This window comes from Equus przewalskii, chromosome 14 (assembly GCF_037783145.1).
Source record: "Equus przewalskii isolate Varuska chromosome 14, EquPr2, whole genome shotgun sequence".
In the NCBI taxonomy this organism is placed as follows: Eukaryota; Metazoa; Chordata; class Mammalia; order Perissodactyla; family Equidae; genus Equus; species Equus przewalskii.
The window spans coordinates 55,600,351-55,625,514 of record NC_091844.1 but is presented as its reverse complement, the minus strand read 5'-3'; the positions used below and the strand labels follow the sequence as shown (position 1 = coordinate 55,625,514).

At 36.4% G+C, this 25,164-nt stretch overlaps 1 protein-coding gene across 14 annotated transcripts in view; it reads left to right on the top strand.

Annotated features, from left to right (window-relative positions):
• The window catches only part of EML4 (EMAP like 4), a 157,677-nt gene that overhangs the window by 54,400 nt on the left and 78,113 nt on the right, over positions 1–25,164 (top strand). For 7 of the 14 annotated variants that reach the window (XM_070573992.1, XM_070573991.1, XM_070573990.1 and 4 more), the window contains exon 2: positions 12,606–12,788. In XM_070573992.1, coding sequence (XP_070430093.1) covers positions 12,606–12,788 — 183 coding nt within the window. Of the gene's footprint in view, positions 1–2,181; positions 2,261–2,359; positions 2,436–12,605; positions 12,789–25,164 lie in introns of those variants that run through there. The other 7 variants (XM_070573993.1, XM_070573998.1, XM_008530220.2 and 4 more) reach the window with 2 other exon arrangements.

The following is a 25,164-nucleotide window of genomic DNA, read 5'->3' as shown; positions in this document are numbered from 1 at the left end:
TGTTTTTGGTTCTCATTGGCATCTTGAAAAATTTCTCTATACAACCATGTGTTGCTTAACTACAGGGATACTTTCTGAGAAATGCACTGTTAGGCAATTTTGTTGTTGTGCAAACATCACAGAGTATACTTACATAATCCTAGCTAGTATAGTCCGCTACCCACCTAGCTATATGGTACTAATCTTATGGGACCACTGTTGTACATATGGTCCATTGTTGACCAAAACATTGTTATATGGCGTGTGACTGTATAGTAGTACTCAAATACTTGAGTCAATGAATAGGCCTTTTGGAAAAGATACTTGACTGTAATAGTAGAGAGAGAAGATGATTCTTTAGCATAGAAACTAAGCTGAGATCAGGAACCACACACATTCTGTCTTGAAATCAGATTTTGATTTGAGAAGAAAGGAATGCCCAAGGTGTATAATCTACAAATTAGTAGTTATCTACAAATGGAAGATGGTGAAAAGAAGCCCCATACACTGCGATGTATAGGAGAAACCTTTTTGTTATGTACTAATTAGAAAGCACTTGGTTACAGAACTTAACAGCCCTTCTCACCTTAGGAGGCTGTGAGCATTCATTTAATTGGGCTACATTTATTGTAAAGAAGGGTAGTTTTCACTTGAATTATAAAACTACAGTCTTACATTTGTCTGGTAATTGAAGAGAAATGTAATAACATACAATCTGCTTTAGAGCCTCCATCAGTAGCAAGAATTTGAACTCCTTCCTCGTCTGTACCTGGCATACCACATTTCTTTTGTATCATTGTATTTCCCATTCTGTCTGCTTTTATTCTCCCTATATGGTCTTTCCTAAATGTCTTTTGTTTCGGACACATTGCACACTCCCCAGTATACTTACCTCCTGGTAATCTTTGAAGCACCTGATATACTGTGATGAGTCTCTACCAGGTATTAAGCGAAAGAGAAATACTTTCCCAAGGCTCACTTGAGGAAAAACTCTTTTAATGGTTCTCGCTTTTTTTCCATAAAGGCTTTTTGTAAGTATTAGTCTGGATCATTTTGCTTCATTCCTCTGTCTTTTATCAACTTTGCTATTAGTTTGTTCTTATCTCAGTCTTTGTAGTGCAGCTCTTAATAGTCAGTTTGGTTAAGATTTCATCTATTTCAGTAGTATTTTTTTCATGTGTATGTTTACAGAAGTCATGTTGTTTCTCTTTTACTTTGGATTGGGTTAAATTTGCTATTCTCAATTATAAATATAAAGCTTAAAAGCAACAAATCGATGAGAGAAAGCACCAGTAGCTTTGTTTTGACACTTATCTCTATGAGTTTGTTCTTTGATTAGCTTTAGAAGTAGTTATCAAAAGAATAAACATGTGGTACATTCATTAACTTTCACCTGGTTAGAAATGGTTTTGTAAGACATACTCAAGTGATTTATAATTTGAATTCCCTCATACATTTACATTATTGTAAACATGAATGGTTTAAAATTGGAATATCTGACCAGTTGTAAATTGTTTATTATTATAGGTTACTTGTACAGTTGTATTATTTTTAAATAATTTGGAAAGTTAATTAAGAAAAATGACTGTTGTCATTGTTAATTATATTTGTTATCTTACTTTAGTGAAATGATTATAATAAACCAGCCATGTTAGTCTAACACTTAGGTTTTAAAAACCAGGGAAAAGTGATAATTCTTTTAGTTTCTTTACGGTTCATGTGGATTTCATTTTATTTTAAACAAAAGCAAGAGGAAAAAGGAAATGTGACTTGCCACTTTGCACACACATTGTTTATTTTATTTCCTAGTAGAGAAAATACTCGCTTTAGGGACTTTAACTTTGTTATTTATAGAAACTATGTAGTATGTTTTTATTTCAGTTTCAGAAGGCAAAAACTGGGTTTTGTATTTGAAGCAATTGTACTTTACTCTTAACATATTAAAAGATGAGAAAAATAGTGCCCGAAGACAACCAAATTATTGTAGTGAATATTCATGTGGTGCATAAATTCATGTGTTTCTGCCTAGCCGGGAGTTTAGCCACTCCCCAGAGCAGCGCAAGTTTTTTGTCTGTATCCTACCCCCTTTTGCCTGCGTGCTCTGTTTGCTCTCTCTCCTTCAGTTTCTTTGTCTCTCTTTATAAATAAGTGGGAAACTTTTCTTTAGTTCAGAGAGCAAAGGGGCAGGAGAAGAGTTATCCTAACAAGTTTTTATTTGTGCCAACATAGAAGTGCTTTGTGGTGGGCCATCTGGACCCGGAGGATTTCCTCAGAATGTAAAGTATGTCGTGAGATTTAGAGAGCTGGGATTTACACTGGAACTATCTGGGAAGGCAGCAGGAAACGTAGACAGAACTGGTTTATGTTGCTTGTAACGTAGGTGGCAAGAATGGAGGACAGCTTGCCTGGTCTCGCTTCAGTGTGTGGTTCCTCTACACTTATGAACTTCTGCACTGGTAATGTATATTTCCTTTCCTGGTAATTCAAACCTATCTCACAAACTTTACTGCTCATGATGAAAGAAGTCTGAGGACTTGGGAATGAATCTAGATCCTTTCCTTTTATCCTCCTCTCTTTATGTGTCAATAATGGCATAAATATTTGTCTGCATACTTTTATAAAATATTTAAGACTGTACCCGCTATATAAACAAATACATTCCTATTGTGAGGGCCGAGTGGGCTTTGCTCAACTTGTTCTTTCCCTTCCCCCCAAAAAAGATGGTCATTATATTATTCTTCAGGGAAAAAATTAAAACAGCAGCTTTTAATGGAAAACAATCAAAAAGTACCTCTCAAATAATAGCAAATCAGAAATTCTGTAATTAAGCTTCACTTTTGCTTCTGTGAAGTCTAACCAAAAAACTTCATCAAAAGCAGAATTATCTGAATGTGTTTTTAGTACTGTGGTAAATTAAGTAAGACTTTGAAAAAAGACCATTGTAATTGTGAATGATTTCTGGTGATAGACGGAAGTCAAGTCATTCCCTGGAACCAGCCATCATGCTCAGGGTACTGTAGTGAAAATGGCTTTTTAGTTTTTTCCCTAACATAATTTTTCTTTTAATTTACGCTAGTAGATGACTTTTTAGTAGAATATCTTACAAGGGAAAAGTTTTTAAAAATAGAAAATAAGTCAACAGCATTATTTGTGTTGTTTCATTGAATCCAGAAATGAGATACTTATTTTCACGTAATCATATTGCTAACTGGAGGTGAGTAATATTGTCATTTTCTAAAGAAATAAAATATCCAAGCTTTAACAGTTAAAATGCCTTATTTAATTGAAACTTCTTTGAGAGAAAAATTGGATTTTCAGAAGTAGAACATTAAGATAAATAGGAAACATTAATTCCTACGTAAATATAAATATATCTTCTTAGGAGCTGCTGTGTTTTTATGAATATGTTTTCTTACGGTTTATTTCCAAAGATAAATTTTAACTGTTGTAGAATATGTAGCGCGTGACCTCTTGATGTAATACTTAAATATTTCTGTCTTTATGTGACCATATTTGAAGACAGCCAGTTCCATTTTAGAACAAAATAAGAAAACCATTTAAGTTGCTAAATGGCTTTCTGACAAGAATTTACTAATGTGACAAATCAGCTGTAATTTGGTTTTGTGTTTTGAAGAAATAATGTTTAAAGACCGGATCTTCCTTTGACTGTATTGTATTGATTTTTGTCTTTTATTAGCCTGAAAATATTCCTGTTGAACGTCATGACACTTATATTTCTACTTTTACAGAAATATTCTCTTTCGCTATGCATAAAAATCTAGAAATTAACCAAATTTGTATTGAAAATTTGGGTGCATTACTAAATGGGTTTATATCACAGCCTAAATTAGCTTTGCTTTTTTATTAATGAGAAAGTAATCTAAATTTTGTTAGCAAAGAATTTTTGTTGTTGAAAATTCATCAAAAAGAGTATAAGGAAGCAAAAATCCTCTGAAATTCCACCTTCCAGAGAATCTCCAGTCCCTCTGTACATCTGTGTATGTATACCTATAGATTTACAGTTCTACACTATAAAATATACTATAAATTTATAGTTGCGCTGAAAATTTTTCTCTCTCTGTGGTATATTATCGCTCCTACCAAGCTTAATTTGTCTCTGTTTATAAATATATACCATCCTTTTTAAGAACTACATAGTATACCATAGTATAACCATTTATGTAGTAAGTCGCCTACTGATAGTCCTTTAGGCTAGTGCCATTTTTTTTTTTTTTTTTTAGCTATAAACAATGCATGGTATTGTTAGTGTGTTTTCATGGTCCTTCATCTATATTAGCTCCTCTAATCTTCTAATCTTTTGCCATTACCATTCTACCCAATAAGGTCGCTGAGTGTCTTAACATAAGTGCTTTAGGAAGTAGAAATCAGGGGCTGTTTTAAATTTTTTTAGTATTTGTTCTTTGGCTCGTATTGTGTATCATATACTTTTTTGAAAATGAAGGACTTTTTTTTTTTTTTCAAAGATAAATAGGTAACAACTAATCTTAGGGTCAGACCATTAGCCCTCAAAACTATCATAAAAACCATCTGTCTTAGTTGTGTTTTTTTCTTTTTTGAGGAAGACATCTTGCTGCCAATCCTCCTCTTTTTTGCTGAGGAAGAGTGGCCCTAAGCTAACATCCGTGCCCATCTTCCTCTATTTTATGTGGGATGCCTGCCACAGAATGGCATGCCAAGCAGTGTGTAAGTCCACACCCGGGATCCAAACCTGTGAACCCTGGGCCACCAAAGCGCAATGTGTGAACTTAACCACTGCGCCACCAGGCTGGCCTCAATATCTAAGTTGTTTTTATGACACAAAACCTCAAGGTTCTTTGGAAGTACAACTCCATTTTTATATGTTTCGGAATTTAATTTGCAAAGATAGTTTCCTTGTTCTCCAAAAACTAAAGTGAGTAAATCAATTATATAGTCTAATCTTCCTCATCCCCAGCCTCTTTCAGAAGAGAAAAATCACTCGATTTCCCTCCCCCTAAAGAAGTATAATATAAAATATGTTTTAATTGTTTTTATGACATAGATGTTCTATTACCTTTGATGCCTCCCTGTACTATCCCCTGCCCTATACCATAAGAAGTAACTATTGTCATAAATTTTATGTATGTCATTCCCTTACTTTATGGTTTTATTCTAAACAATATATTATTTTTGTATTTTTTGAACTTTATATAAAGTTCATCTGACTCGCTTCTTACACTCATCATTATATTCCTGAGATTGCTAGATGATGTTGCATGTAGCCATAGTTTATTTTTACCACTCTATAGTATTCTGTTGAATGTTTATATCACACCTTATTTACCCATTTTACAAGTTGATGAACATTTAGGTTGTTTCTAGTTTGTTTCTATTATGAACTATGCTGTTGTAAATATTCTTGAACATGTCTCTTGGTGTATGTGTACAAGAGCAGAGATTGGGAAACTATGCTCGGCAGGCCACCTGTTTTGTAAATAAAGTTTTATTGGAACATGGCCACACCCAGTCATTTACATATTTATCTATAGCTGTTTTTGTGTTACAAAGGCAGATCTAAGTAGTTGCTACACAGATTATGGTCTGCAAAGCCTAAAATATTTACTCTCTGGCCATGTCCAGAAAAAGTTTGCCAACCCTGCTGTAGGTGAGGGTGTATACACCTCAGAGTGGAATTACTGGGTCACGGATATGTGCATCTTCAGTTTTACCAGATAATGCCAAAGTTGTTTTTTTCCCCAAAGTCATTGGAATAGTTTACTTTCTACCAGTGAGGTATGAGAGTTCACATTACTCTATATCCTTGGGAACACTTGATATTTCAATTTTTTGCCATTTCAGTGAGTATAAAAGAGTATTTCATGTGGCTTTAATTTTCCTTTCCAAAATTATTAATGAGGTGCTTGAGCCTCATTTCATATGTTCATTGGCCGTTAATGTTTTCTTTTCCATGACGTGTTTAGTGAAGACTTCTGCTGTTTTTTTCTGTAGGATTGTTTGTCTTTCTTATCAATTTGTAGGAATTCTTTATTCAGGATGCTAATCCTTTAACAGTTATAGGTGTTAGAACTGCCTTTTCTCAGTTTGTGAACTGCTTTTTCTCTTTATTGTGTTCTTTTTAGTGAGCATACATTCTGAATTCTAATGTAGTTAAGTATCAGTCTTTACTTTTAGGGGTAGTACTTTCTGTATCTTATTTAGAAACCTCTCCACTTGCAGGATATGAAGATATTCTTCATTATTTTCCAGAAGTTTTATAATTTTACCTTTAATTTTTTAATCTACTTGGATTTGATTTTTGTGTCCGGTGGAGATAGGGAATTCAATATATACTTTTAATGAATTTGTAAATTTTAATTTAACTTGGGAAGTTCAGCAATTATTTCTTAACATATTTTTTTCAGCCAGAATCTTTTCCTCCTCTTCCTCTGGATCTCCAGTGACACAATATTAGGCGTGAAGCAGTGTTCATTTTTTTCCCTTCTCTGTTTAGATTGTATAAGTCATATGTACAGTGTATGTGTATATAACATACATATATAATTTTTTAAATAGAAGAGGTCTTAATTTCAGATATTTTCTCTTCTTAAAACAGTTCAGGGGCCGGCCCCGTGGCCGAGTGGTTAAGTTCATGCACTCCAGCTTCGCCGGCCCAGGGTTTTGCTGGTTCAAATCCTGGGTGCAGACATGGCACCGCTCATCAGGCCATGCTGAGGCGACATCCCACATGCCACAACTGGAAGGACCCACAACTAAAAATACACAACTATGTACCAGGAGGCTTTGGGGAGAAAAAGGGAAAATAAAATCTTAAAAAAAAAACAGTCAGAAAGCTTGGTTATTCACTATCCCATAATGTAGGAAGTTAGATTGGAAAGGAGTGTTGCTATAGACAGGCATAGTTAATCCTAACTGCAGAGAGGAAAGCAGAAAAGGTATCACGAAAGATTAGAAGTTTGAAATGTAGTACTTTCGGTTATAGTCATGCGCTGCATAACGATGTTTCAGTCAACAATAGACTGCCGCATATATGACAGTGCCGTGAGATTTGTACTGTATAGCCTATATATGTGGTAGGCCATAGCATCTAGGTTTGTGTAAGTACTGTAGGGGAGGAGGAAATTTTCTTGTCTTTCTAGGTTCTTCTGGCTGGTCTAAGAATTAAATTGACATGAGACAGATTAACAGGAGAAAAACAAACAAAACTTTAATAACATGTATATATGGGAGGAACCCAAGAAAACCAAGTAACTTGCCAAAATAGTCAAAGCACTCACCTTAAATACCATCCTCAGCTAAAGACTAAAGAAGATGTTGAGGGTGGGGAGAGTCAGGGACTTCAAAGGGAAGGAAGGCAATTCACAGGTAGGTGAAAAGGAGCACACACATTTGAAAAACAAGTGTGTTTGGCCACACAGAAACAGAAGAACACAGTGGGGAGCCCAACAAACAGGCTTTTCTAGGTTCCTCTTATCTACTGCCTAGTTCATGTTATGCTAAAGTGATAGTTTGCTTCCTGAGACAGGGTTTTTTAAATCTGATTTTTTTTCAAGCAGTTAAGGGAGAAGTAACAAGAGTAACTTTCTGAGTCCTTTGTTTCTTAAAAATAATCAACCTAAAGTAATCTTCATGTTAAAGAGACACATTTGGGGTGTCAAATTTTGTTCCCCTTCACTACACACTATGGTATTTGCACAATGATGAAATCGCCTAATGATGCATTTCTGAGAACAAATCCCTGTGCATGACTGTATTTAATTAGAAATATAATAGCTTCGAGCATCATTTTATCACACTGCTTCCAGCACAAAGTAATTAATATTCTCACTTGAAGACTGAGTCATCTAGAAGTGGCTACATTAAAATTGTATGTCCTTGTTAGAAAGACAAGAAAGTAAGTATTCCATTTTAGAAAGATTTATACAAAACCATTGACGTTCAAAAGGTGCTAGAATATATAGGCTTGTCTCATTCTGAAGTGATGCTGGAGTGCCAACTTTTGGATATTTAGAATAGAATACAATATATTTATCTCTGCAAAGAACACATTTCTTGACAATTCAAAAGACAAATTATGATTCTCTGTAGTAAAAGCATCACGAACGGCTATCATTGTAGTTTTAAAACTATAATATTGAATATTAAAATTTATTAGTTACATATAAATTTGCTTGCCCCTCTAATGAAAGAAACTTACTTATGCCAATAAATAAGATTATACTGATGGATAATAGGTTTATGGACCTCCTTTCTCTTTTTTCTCCCCCTCGCCCTTTACGAATTTAAGAACGCTTGAGAATTCATTTGTATTTCGTATTTTAATCCTTAAGGCTAGAAACTATTTCGAGAAGGAGCAAAGAAATAAAAGACTACCATGGTATAAGGAAAAGGAACTCATATACTTGGATTAAGAAAACAGAGTGTAAAAAGCCCCCAGAAAATAGATATATTCTATTTACTGAACAGATATATTCCTAAAAAGTTTATCGTGAGAATATGGTGTATCAGAGATTGAGAGAGAAAAAAATAAGAAGAGTTTTCAAAATGGAAAGAGTGAGAGCAATGGATTCTGTAAAGGAATTCTAACCCCAATTCGCTGTGTGACCATGAGTAACTCGCCTGATTTCTGAGCACCCTAGTTTACCGGTCTTTCACATGGTCTCTTCTATCTTTAGTAATCCATGAGTGCAAATTTAAATTAATTGCCTTATACTCTAATGTGTTCCTTTATAAAATTGGAACCTTGTGCCTGGAGGAAACTTCCTATAAAGAAGTCAGGCTTCAGAAGCAACACATTTTAGCTTAAATGTGAGTTTAAGTAAGATATGACACATTTTTATTGTGAAATTCAGATAATACAGAAATACTTAATACCAAAAACCAAGAATTTCCCTTTACGCCATCCTTGTAATCTCACTCTCCTAGTCAGAAGTAACCCAATCACCAGTTTAATGTGTATGCTTCTAAACTTTTTTCTATGTGTACATTGTATACATGTATAAATATGAAGTTTTTAACTTTATTTTCTAGAAGTATGTTTTTGCTATGTATGTGGATTTTAATAAATCATTCAGTACGTACATTCTTGCAGTTTTCTTTTTCCTCTCAAGTTGTCTTGTAGATCTTTCAGATTTTCAGCTTGTACATCTACCTCATTGTTTTTAATTCTTGCATGGTATTCTGTGGTGTGAACATATCATAGTTTATTACTCTCATCCATGGACTTTAGGTCATTTTCAATTTTGTGGCAATAATAAACAGTGTAGTAAAGACATCAGTGTACAGAATAGTAATTTATTGAACTCTCACTATATGGCAGTGCTGTGCATTATTTTCTCTAACAACCCCAAGCCTGAGATGAGTACTAATTAGCATGAAGAAATTACACATGGGGAAACCAGTCACAGAACTGGTAAGTAGCAAACAGATTTACTCAAGCAGCGTAACACCAGAGCTCATGCACTGTTCTACCACAGGTTTTATTGGATTCCCAAAGAGATTCTTGCCCTTGGAAAGGTGAAGGCCAGGATAGTAGATAGGAAGGGGATAGAGCTGTAGGGAACTGTAGAGATCAACTATTATGCTCTTTTGCATCTCCATTGCTGCTGACCCTGCAATTGATCATCCAGACTGGGAAACCTGAGCGCCAAAGAAGGAGTGTGATAATGTTTATACTGAGGTAACAGACACATATGTCCTAGACAAATTGAGACACATGGACACCTTCACCCTAGCCCAGGCCACCATCACCTTTCACACTGTTACTGCAATACATCCTGCCTGTCTCCTTGCATTTACTCTTACCCTGTTCCAGTCCATTCTCACATAGCAGTCAAATTACCTTTTTAAAACAAAAACCTGATTATATTGCTCAATAGTTTAAACTCCTTCAGTGGCTTTGGGAAAAAATGTATTTATCAGGTTCTCCTGTGATTATTGTTAGAATGCAGCATGAAATAGTGTAAAGGGCACTTCAGTTGTGGGTCAAGAGTCTTTTTATTTGAGTCTCAGATATCAGGACTAGTTTGGTGACCTTGGGCAAGCTATTTAACTTCTCAAGCTGTTTTCTCAAATATAAAATAGAGATAGTGTATGAGGAGGGGGATGAAGTAATAAATATGAAAGGTACAATATAAATGCAGGACATTGTTAATAGTTAACTTTGTGCTTGTTAGGCCCTTTGAAAAACTATGCTCTTGTGTCTTATCACAGTATCTAGCAGGTCATGGTAAGACTTTTACAATCTGAACCACCTTTTATGTGACTATCCAAGTTTCACAAAATAAAAACCTCAGTCATTAAAAAAAATCAAAGTCCATAAAAGTTAAGTGACTTCCAAAAGTAAAAGCTAGTTACCATATCAGTACTAAAACCCAGGACTTATAACCTTGGCCTTATAGTCTGGTAATCTTTCCACCAGGCTCTGCTGCCTTCCCCAAATAATTAAGATTATGTGTTTATAAAAATCGCACAAGTATTTTACGTGAGATTATAATTTAAGGTTGTAATTCATCCTTCATAAATTGAAAACAGTTTGGAAAGACATGTTCATATAATTTATGACTTAATCAGTACCTTTGGCTTACAAGTGATGGCTTGCAAAAAGGGAATTTATTAGGTTACATAATTAGCTAGGAGGAATGTTAGAGCAGCTCTCATAATTAAAGGTCCAGGACTTTGGAGACTAGAACTGAATTCGGAGCAGTTGAGACACTCTTTATCACTGGCAGCCCTGGGTCTCTGTCCTTATAGCTGTCAAACCAAGAAGGAGGATAGGCTACACCTCCCTCTCTGGGAAATGTGGGAGGACTCCATTTGACCAGCCCATATCTCACAACCACTGCTGTGGTAGTATTAGATTGAACCATATGAAGTTGCTAATAGTCAATCATATTTTTATTAACTAAAAAGGCCATTTCATATGGTTCAACCTATTAATAGTGCAGGGTGGTAGAGGGGCAGAATGAAGCATTATAGATTGACAGCCCTAATGGGACCTCAAAAAATGGTGGAGTTCCACAGAAGAGAAGAGCTACTGTTCTTCCTATCAGAAGAAGGAAAATAAGAAAGCATTCTGGGCAGACAGAAATTGTAGTGACCATAATGTAACTTACAAAGAGTATAGATTAGCTAGAACTGAATTAGACCAGCATAGAAACGAAGACGACCTCAAATATAAGCAATTTCTAAAGTGAGAGACTGAATTGTTCTTACTAGTCCTTTTCTTAAGCATCTCAGAGTTTGACAAATCTGCCTTTTATGTAACAAATGTGCCCAAAGCTCTCAAATTATACCTTTTGTACTTTACTGTTGTATGTTAAACGTTTTTGGAATGTTGAACATGTCCTGGGCATCTACCTCATAACAATCCTATTTAAAGATGAAGAGATTGGGGTTCAAAGTGGTAAAATAATTTACCTAAGATTATACAAATAATTAATATGGAACCAGAATTTGAAGTCTAAATTTGAAGATAAAACCAAACTTTTCATTCCATGCCAGTACTACTCAAAGATTGTCATTGAAATACCTCTAAAGGCAGAAGAGAGTACATATTTTTGCCTGAGAGAGTCTACAGGAATATATGATCTCAAATACAAATATTGTTTATTGCTCCATAATAAATGGTGAGGGCTTTGCTTTGTAAATGGCTGAGGGTTTTTTTTTTTTTAACTCAAACTTCTAGTTAAATTGTTTTTTAAAGAAGATGTTTGGCACATTATCTCAGTTTGAGAAAAATGGCACACTGTGCCTTATTGTGTGAATGACTGACCCAGTTTATATCACTCTGGGCCAGACCATTCTTATGTAAGAATCTGTGTTCCCTCCTGATTTTTCATGCTTATAGTGAATTAGCCAATAGCAATCGATCTTTCTATACGTTTGGATTCTGATTGACCCAACAAACAGTGTACTCTAAAGTTGCATAGCTTTGGAATTAGTTTGTAATTGCTATGTTATGGCTAAACTTTATTTAAATAGTCTTTGTTGTTGTTAAATACGTAAGGCAGATATTAGCTATGTGCCTGAGAGAGACCACACCTTTGTTTCCAAGAGGTTGAGGCATGAGGGGAAAACAAGGAACAGCAAAAAGTCTTTTGCTAACTACGTAGCAGTATTTTGTGCGGTTTTGGGGAGTATAATAGTAAAGACAGAAGTAAAGAGTGCTTTCTGATCATTGTTGCTGAAGGTTGAGTGGTTCGCCATCTGATAAATTAAGCAAAACAGGTGATTTCTATTCCTTTTTTATTTTCATAAGGAATATGATAATGATGTAATTAAAAGGGATGCTTAAATAGCTTGCTCTCTTGCAAGTTTTCAGGAGTCTATAAAGTAATATAGAGAACATTTTGTTAAAAAAAAACAATTAGGGTGATGGTATAATAATAGGGAAAATTTTACCAGGGGGAAATTTTCGTAATTTTAATTATATCTCAGATATAGTAACTTTTACTATTTTAAATTAGTTCAATAGCTGTGAAAACCATTACAGAAGTTAATCTGTGTAAAAATGATTTTTTTTCGATTTTTCTTATCTTTTGAAAGACTTCTCTGGTATAGGTTTTGTCATTAGATTCTTTCTTAAGCAGTTTACTTTAAAAATATTCCTTATTTTCTTTATTTTATAGATGATAGTATATCTGCTGCAAGTACTTCTGATGTCCAAGATCGCCTCTCAGCTCTTGAGTTACGAGTTCAACAACAAGAAGATGAAATCACTGTGCTAAAGGCAGCTTTGGCTGATGTTTTGAGGCGTCTTGCAATCTCTGAAGATCATGTAGCCTCGGTGAAAAAATCAGTCCCAAGTAAAGGTAATAAAGTGCACTGTAAAGTAGGAAGAGTCTTGCTTTTTGCAACACTTTCTTTGCAATAATGTATGAAACGTGTATTTTATCAGTGACATTAAAATTGGGAATATAAAACTGTAGTTTCTCCTTTGGATTGCTTGTGATTGTAGTTTGTTTTCCCTTTCCTTTTTCTTTATTCTCAAGAAATTCTGAAAGTTTATTATTTATTATTTTAAATTGAGAGTTTTTGTATAACACCGCTGATTGTACTTACAGGCTTTTATGTCATAGTACTTGTGTGAATTTAGTATCTTCCAACTAGATAAAAAATTTACTGAGGGCAGGAACTGAATCTTCTTTTTGTGTCTCCCATAATAATTAACATAGTTTCTTGAACATTTAGGCACTCATATTTACTTTTTGAATCAATCCTCTTGTCGTTACAGAAATGATTGAAATCAGTATGGTTCAGATAGCTTCATTCTAAGCCTTTTATGGTCGTTAGTCAGCAGAATCCTGAAGAATTTAAGCTCTGAAATTTATTGCCAACCCTAGTACAATGGGAATTTTAACTTGCAGATATTGAGAGTTTTCACAGGTTGAGAGAAACAGTCATCAAGACCCTGTTAGACTCTGAGTTTGGAACAGATATAGTGTGGCTTTTACTTTCTCCAACCACCCAGGAAGAATTTAAAATTCTTTCACATTAATCAAGCAATTGAACATATCATTTCATATATCTTAGTGATTTCCTGGTAGAGCAGATGGACATAGGCATGATTATCCCCATTTTGCCAACGGGAAAAGTGAGGATATTCATTGGCTTACCTCTCTACTGCAATGTCAGTGCAAATTATTAACCTAGGGAGGAGCCTTATGTAACTCTTATATTCTAGCTAGATGGAAGATAGTTAAGCAGGATATGAGGAGCAGATTTGGAAGAAAGATTATGAATTCAGTTTCTGAATGTTGTTTGAGATATATATGGTATATAGATAGTTGAATTACAGGTCTAGTGCTCATGCTGGTCTCGGCTAGCAGTAAGAATTTGGGAATGTTTAGCTTATGGTTGATAGTTGAAGCCATAGAATGAGGATGTAAAATGAGAACAAGGCTCAGGATAGTTCTTTGGGGAGTTCCAATATTTCAGCTTAGCAAAGAGTGATTCATGTTGCCAGCTGCTTCAGAGAGGTCAAATAAAACAAAGACTGAGAGGTGACCATTGGATTTGGCATTTTTGAAATTATTAGAAACCTCTCCGAAAACAATTTTAGTGGAGTGATAGAATTGCAGATCAAACTGCAGTATTTTGTGAAGCAGCAATTGAGGAGAACTGTACAGTTGGGAAGCAGCAACTATAGCCAAAATATTTGCCTGAGGTGGGGAAGGAGGTAGTAGCCAGAAAAGGATGCTAAAATGAAGGCCAGTTTTAATTTTTTAAGATGATGTAGACTTGAGCACAAAGATATGTTGAGGACAAAAAGGCAGCAGAAGAGAAGATGATATTGGTTGGGGAGAGGTGGTAGTAATTGGTGAAGCAAGTTTCCTGACAGTTTGAGAAAGGTTCTTAGAGCAGGTAAGAAACTACTAGTTTTAGACAGAAAGAACACTACTTCCTTTGAGATAGAATGGAAAGAGATAAAACTGAGTGAAGGTTGCTATATATTCAGTTGTCAAGGCTGGAACTTTCATTCCTTATCACTTTGTCCTCAGGAGACAGTGATGCCCTTTAAGAAAGTAAGCCAGTTCCTAGGTGGTGCAAAAGGGGAGTAAATGTTTGGAATGGTTAGAGGAGAAGATGGAAGACCATAGACCTATGAAAGAAATGCTGAGTGACCTTGAGAGCGAGTACTGAAGTGAGAACTTTTGGGGAGGGACGTTCATTCAGCCTGGGTTTGTTATTCCGATTCTTATACCTCCTACCCTGAAGCACGCTGGGCCTAGGTGTTAATAGTGGAGAGTTAAGAGAGATGGCAGGATTGATCTTTTCCATTAGTGGTTAGTAAGATAAACATGTCAGTGACAAAGGATAAGAGACTTGAGAGTTTGGCAAAAGACTTGGTAGAAACCATTTTGGCTAACGTGTTTTTTGAGAACCAACTTTGGGGACTGCCAAGATCAAGCCAGGCAAAAATTTATTTGCTTATAAACTGACTTTTACAAAAGGATTCTCGAGTTGTTAGAGTAGACTGAGGAGGCAGATCAGTTCATGTATGTGAGCTTTACAGGGAAGATAAACTTGGCATAGAGAAAGAACAAGTTTCTCATCTATAATTGGTATATGTACCCTCGGCTTCTGACTCTGTATTAAGTATTTTAAACCCTGTAAGAGAAAATGATAGAGTGTTTGATTATTATCCACATTTTTAAAAACTTATTTTAAATAGTTTATATTAGTCAAAAAAATTAAAAGTTTTTATTATGCTAGAACAACAGTACATTGTAATCTTGTGTGGAGAAAAATTTAAACAGTGTTTTCTCTCATTTTTTGTTTACCAAGGTATTTCAATAAAGAGGAAAATTTTGGGGGATGGCCTGGTGGTGTAGTAGTTAACTTCACACACTCTGCTTTGGTGGCCCCGGGCTTGCAGGTTTGGATCCTGGGTGTGGACCTAGCACCGCTGGTTATGCCAGTGCTGTGGCAGCATCCCTCATAAAATAGAGAAAGGTTGCCACAGATGTTAGCTCAGCAACAATCTTCTTCAAGCAAAAAGAAGAAGATTGGTGACAGATATTGCCCGGGACCAATGTTCCTCACCTCACTCATCTTATATGTGAGTTTCTTTTAGTCCACTGTGAAATTAGAATTTTTAATATTCGCTTTCACATAAATTACTGGCAGGAAGATAATCGCTATCATCTTCTTAAGGTATTTACGTTTTCTAGAGGATTCTTCTTTAGAGGTAAGACTAAAACCCCATGGATAAATAGGGTAGAACCCTTTTATGAAGCTGTAGTTAAAAGTATAGGTCAACTTCCTTACTGACGAAGACAACTATTATATAGTTTTGCTAGATGGTGGTGATACGGGGACATGACTTAGCTTCAGGCAGGGTTCAAGCTAAATGTTAATGATCTGTATGCTCATGACTTAATGACGTTCTACTATGTCACTTCATAGTAGTAAGTGCCATTCAGTAAATGCCAAAATCAGAAACACACCTAACTAGTCATTTCAGTATTTTTAGTTCTCTTCTTTTAGTTTATCCTCTCTATTGTGCCAGTAGTATTAAAAGCTAAGCCCCAGTTTTTCCTTGAGTGTGTTATGCCAGACACTTAACTGAGGTAAAAAGTTTTCCCAATAGTTTTTAAGGTGGCGAGTCATTTAAATTTCTCATATACCTTCTCTTCTGTTGGAGAATTCTTTCCATTTGACGGCATATGTTCATAATCTATGCACCAGTTGCAACTGAATCCCTGCCAAAAGAAAAAAAATTACCTGTACTTGGAGCAAAAAGGAAGGCCCAGGGAACACTTTGGCAGTTTTAACTGCCAGGAAGACAAATTATGTCACAGCTGGTGCCTGGGAAACCCATTAAAACCACTTGGGGTGACCAAATGAATGTAATTTGAGAACACAGCCCAGTGGCATTATGTGAAGACAAGCTGTTAGTACACAATGGTATAAAAGCAAAAGGGTCGAATTTATCTGAAGGTGAGAATCAGTCATTTTAAACCAGGAAACTGCTGGTAAACCAAAACATATTAAACGTTGTAACTGTCACTTGAGAAATGAGAGAACCCAGAGGCAAAATTGAAATGTAGAGGATGTCAGTTCTCCAAAAGAAACATTCCTAATGATGTAGAATCTGGGATAGAGTACAGGCACAGATCTGTATCATTTGGCTCTCACTGCAAATAACATTTGGGAGAAGACAGGGATTTGTTGTAGGTTTGGGTAAATGTTATTGATAAGTAAGTTACGTTAATCAGGGTGGAAGGTGTGAATTTCCTTAGTGGGACCCTTGGGTTAAAATGACTCATAATTGTGGAAGGAGATGGGAGAGTGTCTTATTATTTTGACAACAGATCAAACACTTCTAAGCTGCTTTTTGTATATAGAAGTACATGGGTGGATATTGCCTCAGACCAGGCAGCAGTTAGCATTTACAGAGTTCCATTTCTCTGTGTGAGTCAAATCCTTCTTTGGTCATTTCTACTTAAAATATACTTTTTAAAAATTAGTAGACAGGAGTTAAAAAGGACTAAAGTACATCTTCTGTGAGACAAGAGGAAAGGGGAAGTGTACAGATAAAATTCCAAATGGAAAAGATAAAATTTGATGGAATACATGTAGTCCTCAATCTTCTGAAAGAATGAACCAAAGTAATTGACAGAGATTTAAAAAAAAAGGTGTCAGGGAGCTTGAAAATATGAAGAGAGTGGAAGAGGTCTACAGTTGGAGCTCTGAGACATATGATAGGAAATCTGAGATGAATAAAAGATTTTGAGTATCAACTAGAATTTTTCCTGCATAAACTATCTGTGTCCTTCTCCTGATCAAAATTTTCTCCATCCTTTAAGGCCTCAAGTTCTTGCCTAAAAATGATCTTTCCATTTTTTATCTCTTAGAATTGTTTAAAATTTTTTGTGTGTATCTCTTGGTATATGTATTTGTTGTTCTTGATAGATTATAAATTATTTGAAGGCAGGGACAGTTTCTTACTAACATAGTTAGCCTTAGAATGACTCAATAAATACTTAAGAAATTGTGAGAAGAAGAAAGTTATAGAAGCAAGAAGTCGTTGTTAAAAAAATTTGCTACTTTAGAGGGAGGAATTGGGATAGATGCAGGAGGAATAAGAGGATATTATGGATGAGGTATATAAGGATTTGAGGATATAAGGATTTGAGATTTGAGACTTTGAATATGCAGCAGTTCCTATTGATAACTTTACTGTGTGAGTCTCGAGTACAGTGAAATTCTTTAATATTTAGGAAATGTCAGGCTAAGGTATCAGAAAGGTCATCTGCTTGGGTGTATCATCAAGGAATATAAACCATATGATTAGTATTATGTCATGATAAGTATAAAAATTATCATTGGCCTTCAACCCTGGCATTATGATGGTTTCTGCTGTGATAAAACTAAATTAGTGCCTTCCTGGTTTATGGACTTTTAGCCTTAATTTCTCTGATTTCAGCTGGATTGCTGCTCAGAAATAGAACTAGTTTTTTACCTTTGGTTACTAGAAGTCACTGTTGCTTTCAGTCTTGCAGGCCAATCTTTGAGAGAGTTATGGCTCAGACTTTATAATGCCCAGGCCCTGGGAAAGAGGTGTGTGTATATATATGCATACTTACATACATACGCATATATATGTAGCTAACGATGCATGCCAGTCGTGAATTTGTATAATTGTAATAATCATTTTTATGTTCCTTTCTTCCAGTTAGGTTCTTAATATTCTAGGTTTCAAAGAATGTACTTTAGACTTCTCAACTGAAAAACAAGCATTCACCCACAGTTCCTTTTTGTTTTCTGCCTCTGCTTTACATAGCTCATTGCCTCTACCTTGGGGGATAATTCACTCTTTTATCCAAATACTAAGGATTCCAGGTACTGAAAATTATCTCGAATTAAACTGTAGGATTGAAAGTGACCATGAAAATCTTCTTTTGGTCTTTTCTTGCTATTTGTTTAAGTGGGGACCTTGATGATTTAGTACTGTTATCTGCTTAGAATTTTCTTTCCTCCTATTCCATTTGATAAATTCCCATTTGTTATCCTGGCACAGCTCAAAATGTCACTCTCTACTAGGCAGAATTATTCCTTTGTACATACTTACCATTCCTTCTGCCTGGACTCAAATCTTGATTTCACTGCTTATTACTGTATAACCTTGAGCATGTTAATAATCTCTAGGCTTCAGTTTCTTCGTCAGCAAAATTGGGATGACAGTAGTAAATCTATTTTAGGATGATGGTGAAGATTAAAGGGTATAACTATTATAAAATAGTTAAGATAATGCCTAGCATATACCAAGTGCTTGATAATTAATATTACTCCATACCACTTACTGTACTGACAGTTGTCTGTTTCCCTCATTTTTTCAATGTACTAGGCTCTGTTTTAGGTGGTGGAGATTAAAGAAATAAAAGATACTGCCTTTGCTCCCAAAGGGCCTCAGGTAAAGTGAGAAAACAGATAAGTCAATAATTATAAAATTATATAATTGGTATTAAAAAGGTAAATTTAGGGTGCTGTGGGAGCATTAGGGTAAATATCTAACTCCAATTGGAGTTGAAGGTTCTTTGCAGGAGGTGACATCAGCCCTCATCTACCTTCATGGTCTTAACAGCCACTTATTGGTGTCAGTTCCCAAATCATTATCTGTCTACTTACTAGATTGTTCTGCTTGTATGTCCTTCAGAATTCATAAATGTAAAATGTCCCCAAATTGAACTCATCTTTTAAGTCTAATAAACGTTTCTGAAAACTGCCACCTCCTTTCCATTCATGCTACCTAGCTCTTGTTTCAGGTCCCTGTCATCTTATGCTTAGTCCACTGCCCTGAAATCTGCTCTTCACATAGCCACTAGAGAGTTTTCTCTAAAATGTAAATTGAACTAAATCCTTTTTCAGCTTAAAATCCTTTAGTGATCTCTATCCTCTGTAGATAAAGTCTTCATGATCTAACTCCTGCTTACTTCTCCCATGTGGACTCTCCTCTCCCATCTGGACTCTGCCCTCTCTTGTTCTACATTCTCACCACATAAAGAGCTTTTTGTCTACCATCTCTCTTCCGTTCCACATCACATACACACCCCACTTTGCCGTTACATTCTTTCTTTTCCTTTATACATATCGGAATAAGATCCTGGTATCTTATCGCCTCTCTTTTTACCTGGCTGTCTCTTACTTATCCTTTAAGACTTTGTTCTGCATTTGTTCCAGGAAGCCTTTCTTGGGCTCTGTGTTCCTAACCATCCTTACAGAATTATGTGTCTTTTCTTTGTACTTCCATGATACTCCTCTGTTCATATCACTGTTACTGCACTTAGACATGTTTTCATTGCCAGTGTGATTCTCTTGCAAGATTTTGAACTCCGTGATGCTAGTGGCTGTCTTGTACTCTTTTGTAAACACAAGACTAGGAGCATAACAGGCCCTGGGTAAATATTTGTTGGGTAAATGGGTGATGAATATGTGTTAATTTAGGCAAGCAGAGAGACTAGTGTATGCCAGAGAGAAGGACCATCCAGGTGCAGAAGCACAGAGGAATAAAAGTACTTAATTTAGGAATTCCGAATAAACTGAAGCATGAAGCAGAGGTTGGTAGATAGGGCCCATAGTGAAAGGTTTTATTACACCTTCCTAAGGAATTTAGTTTCTATCCTGGGCACACTGGAGAGCCATTAAAGGATTTTAAAATGAGGAGTGACAAATAGATTTACAGCAATCCATTAATTCTAAGATGCCTATATTTCTTGCTTTTTTGTGTGTGTGTGAGGAAGATTGGCCCTGAGCTAACATCTGTGCCCACCTTCCTCTGTTTTGTATGTGGTACACTGCCACAGCATGGCTTGATGAGTGGTGTAGGTCTACACCTAGGATCCAAACTCTTGAACCTGGGCCACCGAAGCAGAGCGTGCTGAATTTGACTACTGTGCCACCAGGCCAGCCCCTATTTCTTGCGTTTTAACATCTCTGAAATTGCAGTGCATCTTCCAATGATTGTGTTTCATAGTTCTCATGGGCAGCGCTTTTTTGTTTCTAGTGTTATTCAGGACAATGGTGCATATTACACTTGATGGCATATTAAATTCAAAGATGTACAGCATGTTTTAAAAGAATCATTCTGGCACAGTGTAGAGAATGCCTTAAGAGCAAGGTACTGCAAGAAGAGAGAACAGAGACAAACCTAACATAATCCAGAAGAGAAATTTGAGGCAGTAGTGGTGAAGATGCATTCATTTAGTCATTCAAATATTGACTTAGTGTTTTCTCTGTGCAAGCACAGTGCTAAGCATGGGGATATATACAAGAATCACAAAACAAGTAAGGTTTCCAGATAGAGTTACAGATAATTATAAATGATGATAAGGACTGTGAAGGAAATAAGGGGGTAGTAAGAGAGTAAACTAGGAGAGGCACTTCAGATAAGGTGGTCATAAAAGCCTTCTTTGAGGAAGTGATAGCTGAAATTTGAAAGATGAGGATGAGCCTTCTAGATGAAGAACATTCCAAGTAGAAGAGCAAATGGAAAAGCTTGGGTGCAAGAAAAGACAGGGAGGACAAAGCAAGTTCAAGATTTGGGTCATAGGCCAAAAAAAAAAAAAAAACAACCAAAAACCCCATTTTAACTTATGCTATATACAAAACTTAAGCCAAAACGGATCGTAGACCTTAATGTAAGGGCTAAACCCATAAAATTTCTTAGAAAACATAGGAGAAAACATTAGTGTCCTTGGGTTTGGTGAAAATGTCTAAAATAGAACACAAACAAGTACAAATAATAAGAGAAAAGTTACTAATTTAATTGAACTTCATCAAAATTAAGAATCTTGTTCTTCCAGATACTGTTTTGAAATAAAAAGGCAAGCTACAGAACAGGAGAAAATACTTGCAAAATGTGTATTTGTCGGAAGATTTTTATCTAGAATGTATGACTAACTCTTACAACTCAATAAGAAATAGCCCATTTTAGAATTAGGCAAAAGATTTGAACAGACACAACACTAAAGAAGATATATGGATGTCAAATAAACACATGAAAAGATATTTAACACCTTTAGACATTAAGGAAATGCAAATTAAAACCACAGTGTGATGCCACTGCATGCTCACCAGGCTAAAATTAGAAAGACTGGTCATTCCAAGTATTTGGAAGGATATGGAGTAACTGGAACTCTTATACAGTGCAGACGGGAATGTAAAGTGGTACAACCACTTTGGAAAACAACTTGGCAGTTTTTTAAAAAGTTAAACATTCACCTACCTTCAACCCAGATATTTACCATTAAGAAATGAAAGCATATGTCCACACAAATATTTGTACACTTATGTTCACTGTAGCTTTATTTATAATATTAAAAAACTGGAAACAACCCACAGGTCAACAGGTAAATGAATAAAAACGTTGTATATCCATATAATGGGATAGTATTGGGCTATAGAAGGGAATAATCTATTGATACACTTATAGACTCAGAAGAATCTCAGAATAATTACACTCCATTACAAAGCCAGGCAAAACATATGTATTGTTTGATTCCATTTATATAAAATTCTAGAAAAGGCAAACTAATCTATAGTGATAGGAGCTAGATCGGTGGTTGCCGGAGGACAAGAATGAGGGAGGGAGAGATGTATTACAGAGGGACACAACGAAACTTTTGAGGATGATGGCTGTGTTCACTATCTTGACTGTGGTGATTGTTTCACAGGCATGTATGTATGTCAAAATTTGGTAAATTGTGGGGCTGGCCCCGTGGCTGAGTGGTTAAGTTCGTGCGCTCTGCTGCAGGCGGCCCAGTGTTTCGTTGGTTCGAATCCTGGGTGCGGACATGGCACTGCTCATCAAGCCACACTGAGGCAGGGTCCCACATGCCACAACTAGAAGGACCCACAACGAAGAATATACAACTATGTACTGGGGGGGCTTTGGGGAGAAAAAGGAAAAAAATAAAATCTTCAAAAAAAAAAATTTGGTAAATTGTACACTTTATGTGCAACTTGTATATCAGTTTTATCATTAAAACTGGAGGCAAATAGGGGCTGGCCCCGTGGCCGAGTGGTTAAGTTCGCGCGCTCCGCTGCAGGCGGCCCAGTGTTTCGTTGGTTCGAATCCTGGGTGCGGACATGGCACTGCTCGTCAGACCACGCTGAGGCAGCGTCCCACATGCCACAACCAGAAGGACCCACAACGAAGAATAGACAACTATGTACTGGGGGGCTTTGGGGAGAAAAAGGAAAAAAATAAAAATCTTTAAAAAAAAAAAAAAAAAAAAAAAAAAAAAAACTGGAGGCAAAAAACAAAAAAAAGTTATGGAAGCAACAAAGAAGTTGAATGTTGGCATTAAGGACATGGAGGAATCAAAGCTGATTTCCTCTTTTCCAATTCATACAGTTCATGGGTGGTAATGTCTTCCTCCCTGAATAACGTATTTAATAGAGTAGCAGTTGAGTTGTTTTGTTTGGTGAGAAGAGGGGCATATAAGTTCATGGGGAGATGTTCAGTAGCAGTTAGATATAAAAAATTATGAGAAGGGTATGATGGTGACAAGAGATCTGAAGAGCCCAAATAATAAATCTGAGCAAGAAAAGAAGACCCAGGAAATGAGAGTAAGAAGAAATGGACAGAGAGCTAAGAAGAAATTCAGGCAAGGGCAGTGTCTTAGAAACTAAGGACATTGTCTTTGCCTGAATGATCATCATTATTAGATGCTGAAGAAAAGTTGAGCAAGATAAGGACTGAAAAGTATCCATTGAATTCAGTGACAAAGAAGCCACTGGTGATCTTGGCAAGAGAAGTTTCTGTGAAGTGGTCAGATGATACCCAGACTGCAGAAGATTGAGGTGCAGATAGGAAAATATAGGCTACTGAGTCTTTTCCAAATATTAGACTTGGAATGGGGAGGTGCACATTGTGTCTGGGGAGAGTGAGGTTAGAAGGAATACAGGATCAAGGAGTTATTTTGAGTATATAGGTTCTGTATAACGCAGATATTTAAGTGTATGTTTTCTTATATGCCAACAGAAAAGAGGCATCAAAGAAGGAAAGTTTGAAAGGGGGTTATGCTACAGAATCCAAAATTCCTATGTTTAAAACCCTAATCCCTGGGGGCCAGCCTGGTGGGATAGTGGTTAAGTACGTGTGCTCCACTTCGGCAGCCTGGGGTTCACCAGTTTGGATCCCAGGTGCAGACCTACACACCACTCATGAAGCCATGCTTTGGTAGCATCCCACATACAAAATAGAGGAAGATTGGTACAGATGTTAGCGCAGGGCCCATCTTCCTCACCAAAAAACCCCCCCAAAAAAACCCAACCCTAATCCCTGATGTGATGGTATTTGGAGTCGAGGCCTTTGGGAGGTAATGAAGTTATGAGAGTGGAGCCCCCATGATGGGATTAAGTGTCATAATAGGAAAGAAAAGAAAGAGAGCTAGCTTCCCATGCTACCACCCCTCCTCAGTGTGAGGATACCACCAGAAGATAGTCCTCTGCAAACGAGGAATTAGGTTCTCATCAGAATCCAATCTGCTGGCACCTTGATCTTAGAATTCTCAGCCTCCAGAACTGTGAGAAATAAATATTTGTTAGTATAAGCCACCCAGTCTCTGATAATTTGTTGTAGTAGCCCGAGCGGACTAAGACAGGTTGAAAGAGGGGAAGGAAAGAATAGTTGGCAGAACAGAGTTCCTTCAGAAGCAGGTTGGGATGAGCCTTGGTAGTCCAAAGGCAAGACTAGTCTTCAACAAAAAAGGTAAACAGAGGTACAACAAAAGTGTGGAGATGGGTCCGGATCAGATAATGAACATTGAGTGAGATAATGAACTTGAGTTCTGCAGGCAATGAGGAGTTACCAAGGATATTTGATTAATTTTTAAATATATATATTTAATATTATACAAATAACTATATTGGGAAGGAATTTTAAAAAGAAAAAGTGACCCCAAATTTTACCATATTAATATAATATAGGTTTCCATTTTTCCCACTTCCATGAAAGGCTATAATTTAAGGGAGAAAACACGAAGAGATCTTTGTCTCAGAAAGGTAAATCTAACAGATGGCTAGGAGGAGCCAGGCAAGGGTTATGGATGAAGGTAAGGCGTGGTGGTGCAGAGTGCAAACATGGAGATCATTTCAGAGACACAGAGGATGAGGAACCATAGGATTTGAGGATGACGGGAGAGAGTCAGAAACAATTAGCTTCTAACTTGAATGGCGGGATAAATTAGATGCAATTTACCTTGTAAATTGAGGCAAGTAATCAGTGGTCATCTGATCCTAACTCACCTTTACACCTTTGTTGAAGACCAGTCTTGCCTTAGGACTGCTGAGGCCCACCCCCAACCTGTTTCTGAAGAAATCTTGTTCCACCAACTCTTCTTTCTTTCCCCTCATCTAACCTTTTCTCATAGTCTCTCCCTTTGATGGCTGTGAGTATCTGCTTGTTGTAGCCAAGTAGTCAAAAAGTTATCCTCCTGTGTTAGCTGGTTTTATTATTGAAGATCAGAAGCACCTGAACTAAATGGTAACCTATAGGAGGGAGGAAGTGGGGATGTGTTCAGGGAGGGGTTCGCAGAGACTTCAGCTCTAATGGTAATATATTTACATTTACGTTATTCAAAAGTCAAAACCATGGTTTCTCTTCTGATAATGGCTGAATAAAGCTCCTTTGTATTCCTTTAACTATAAACCTAACAGCAATTCTTACAGCATAGGGTA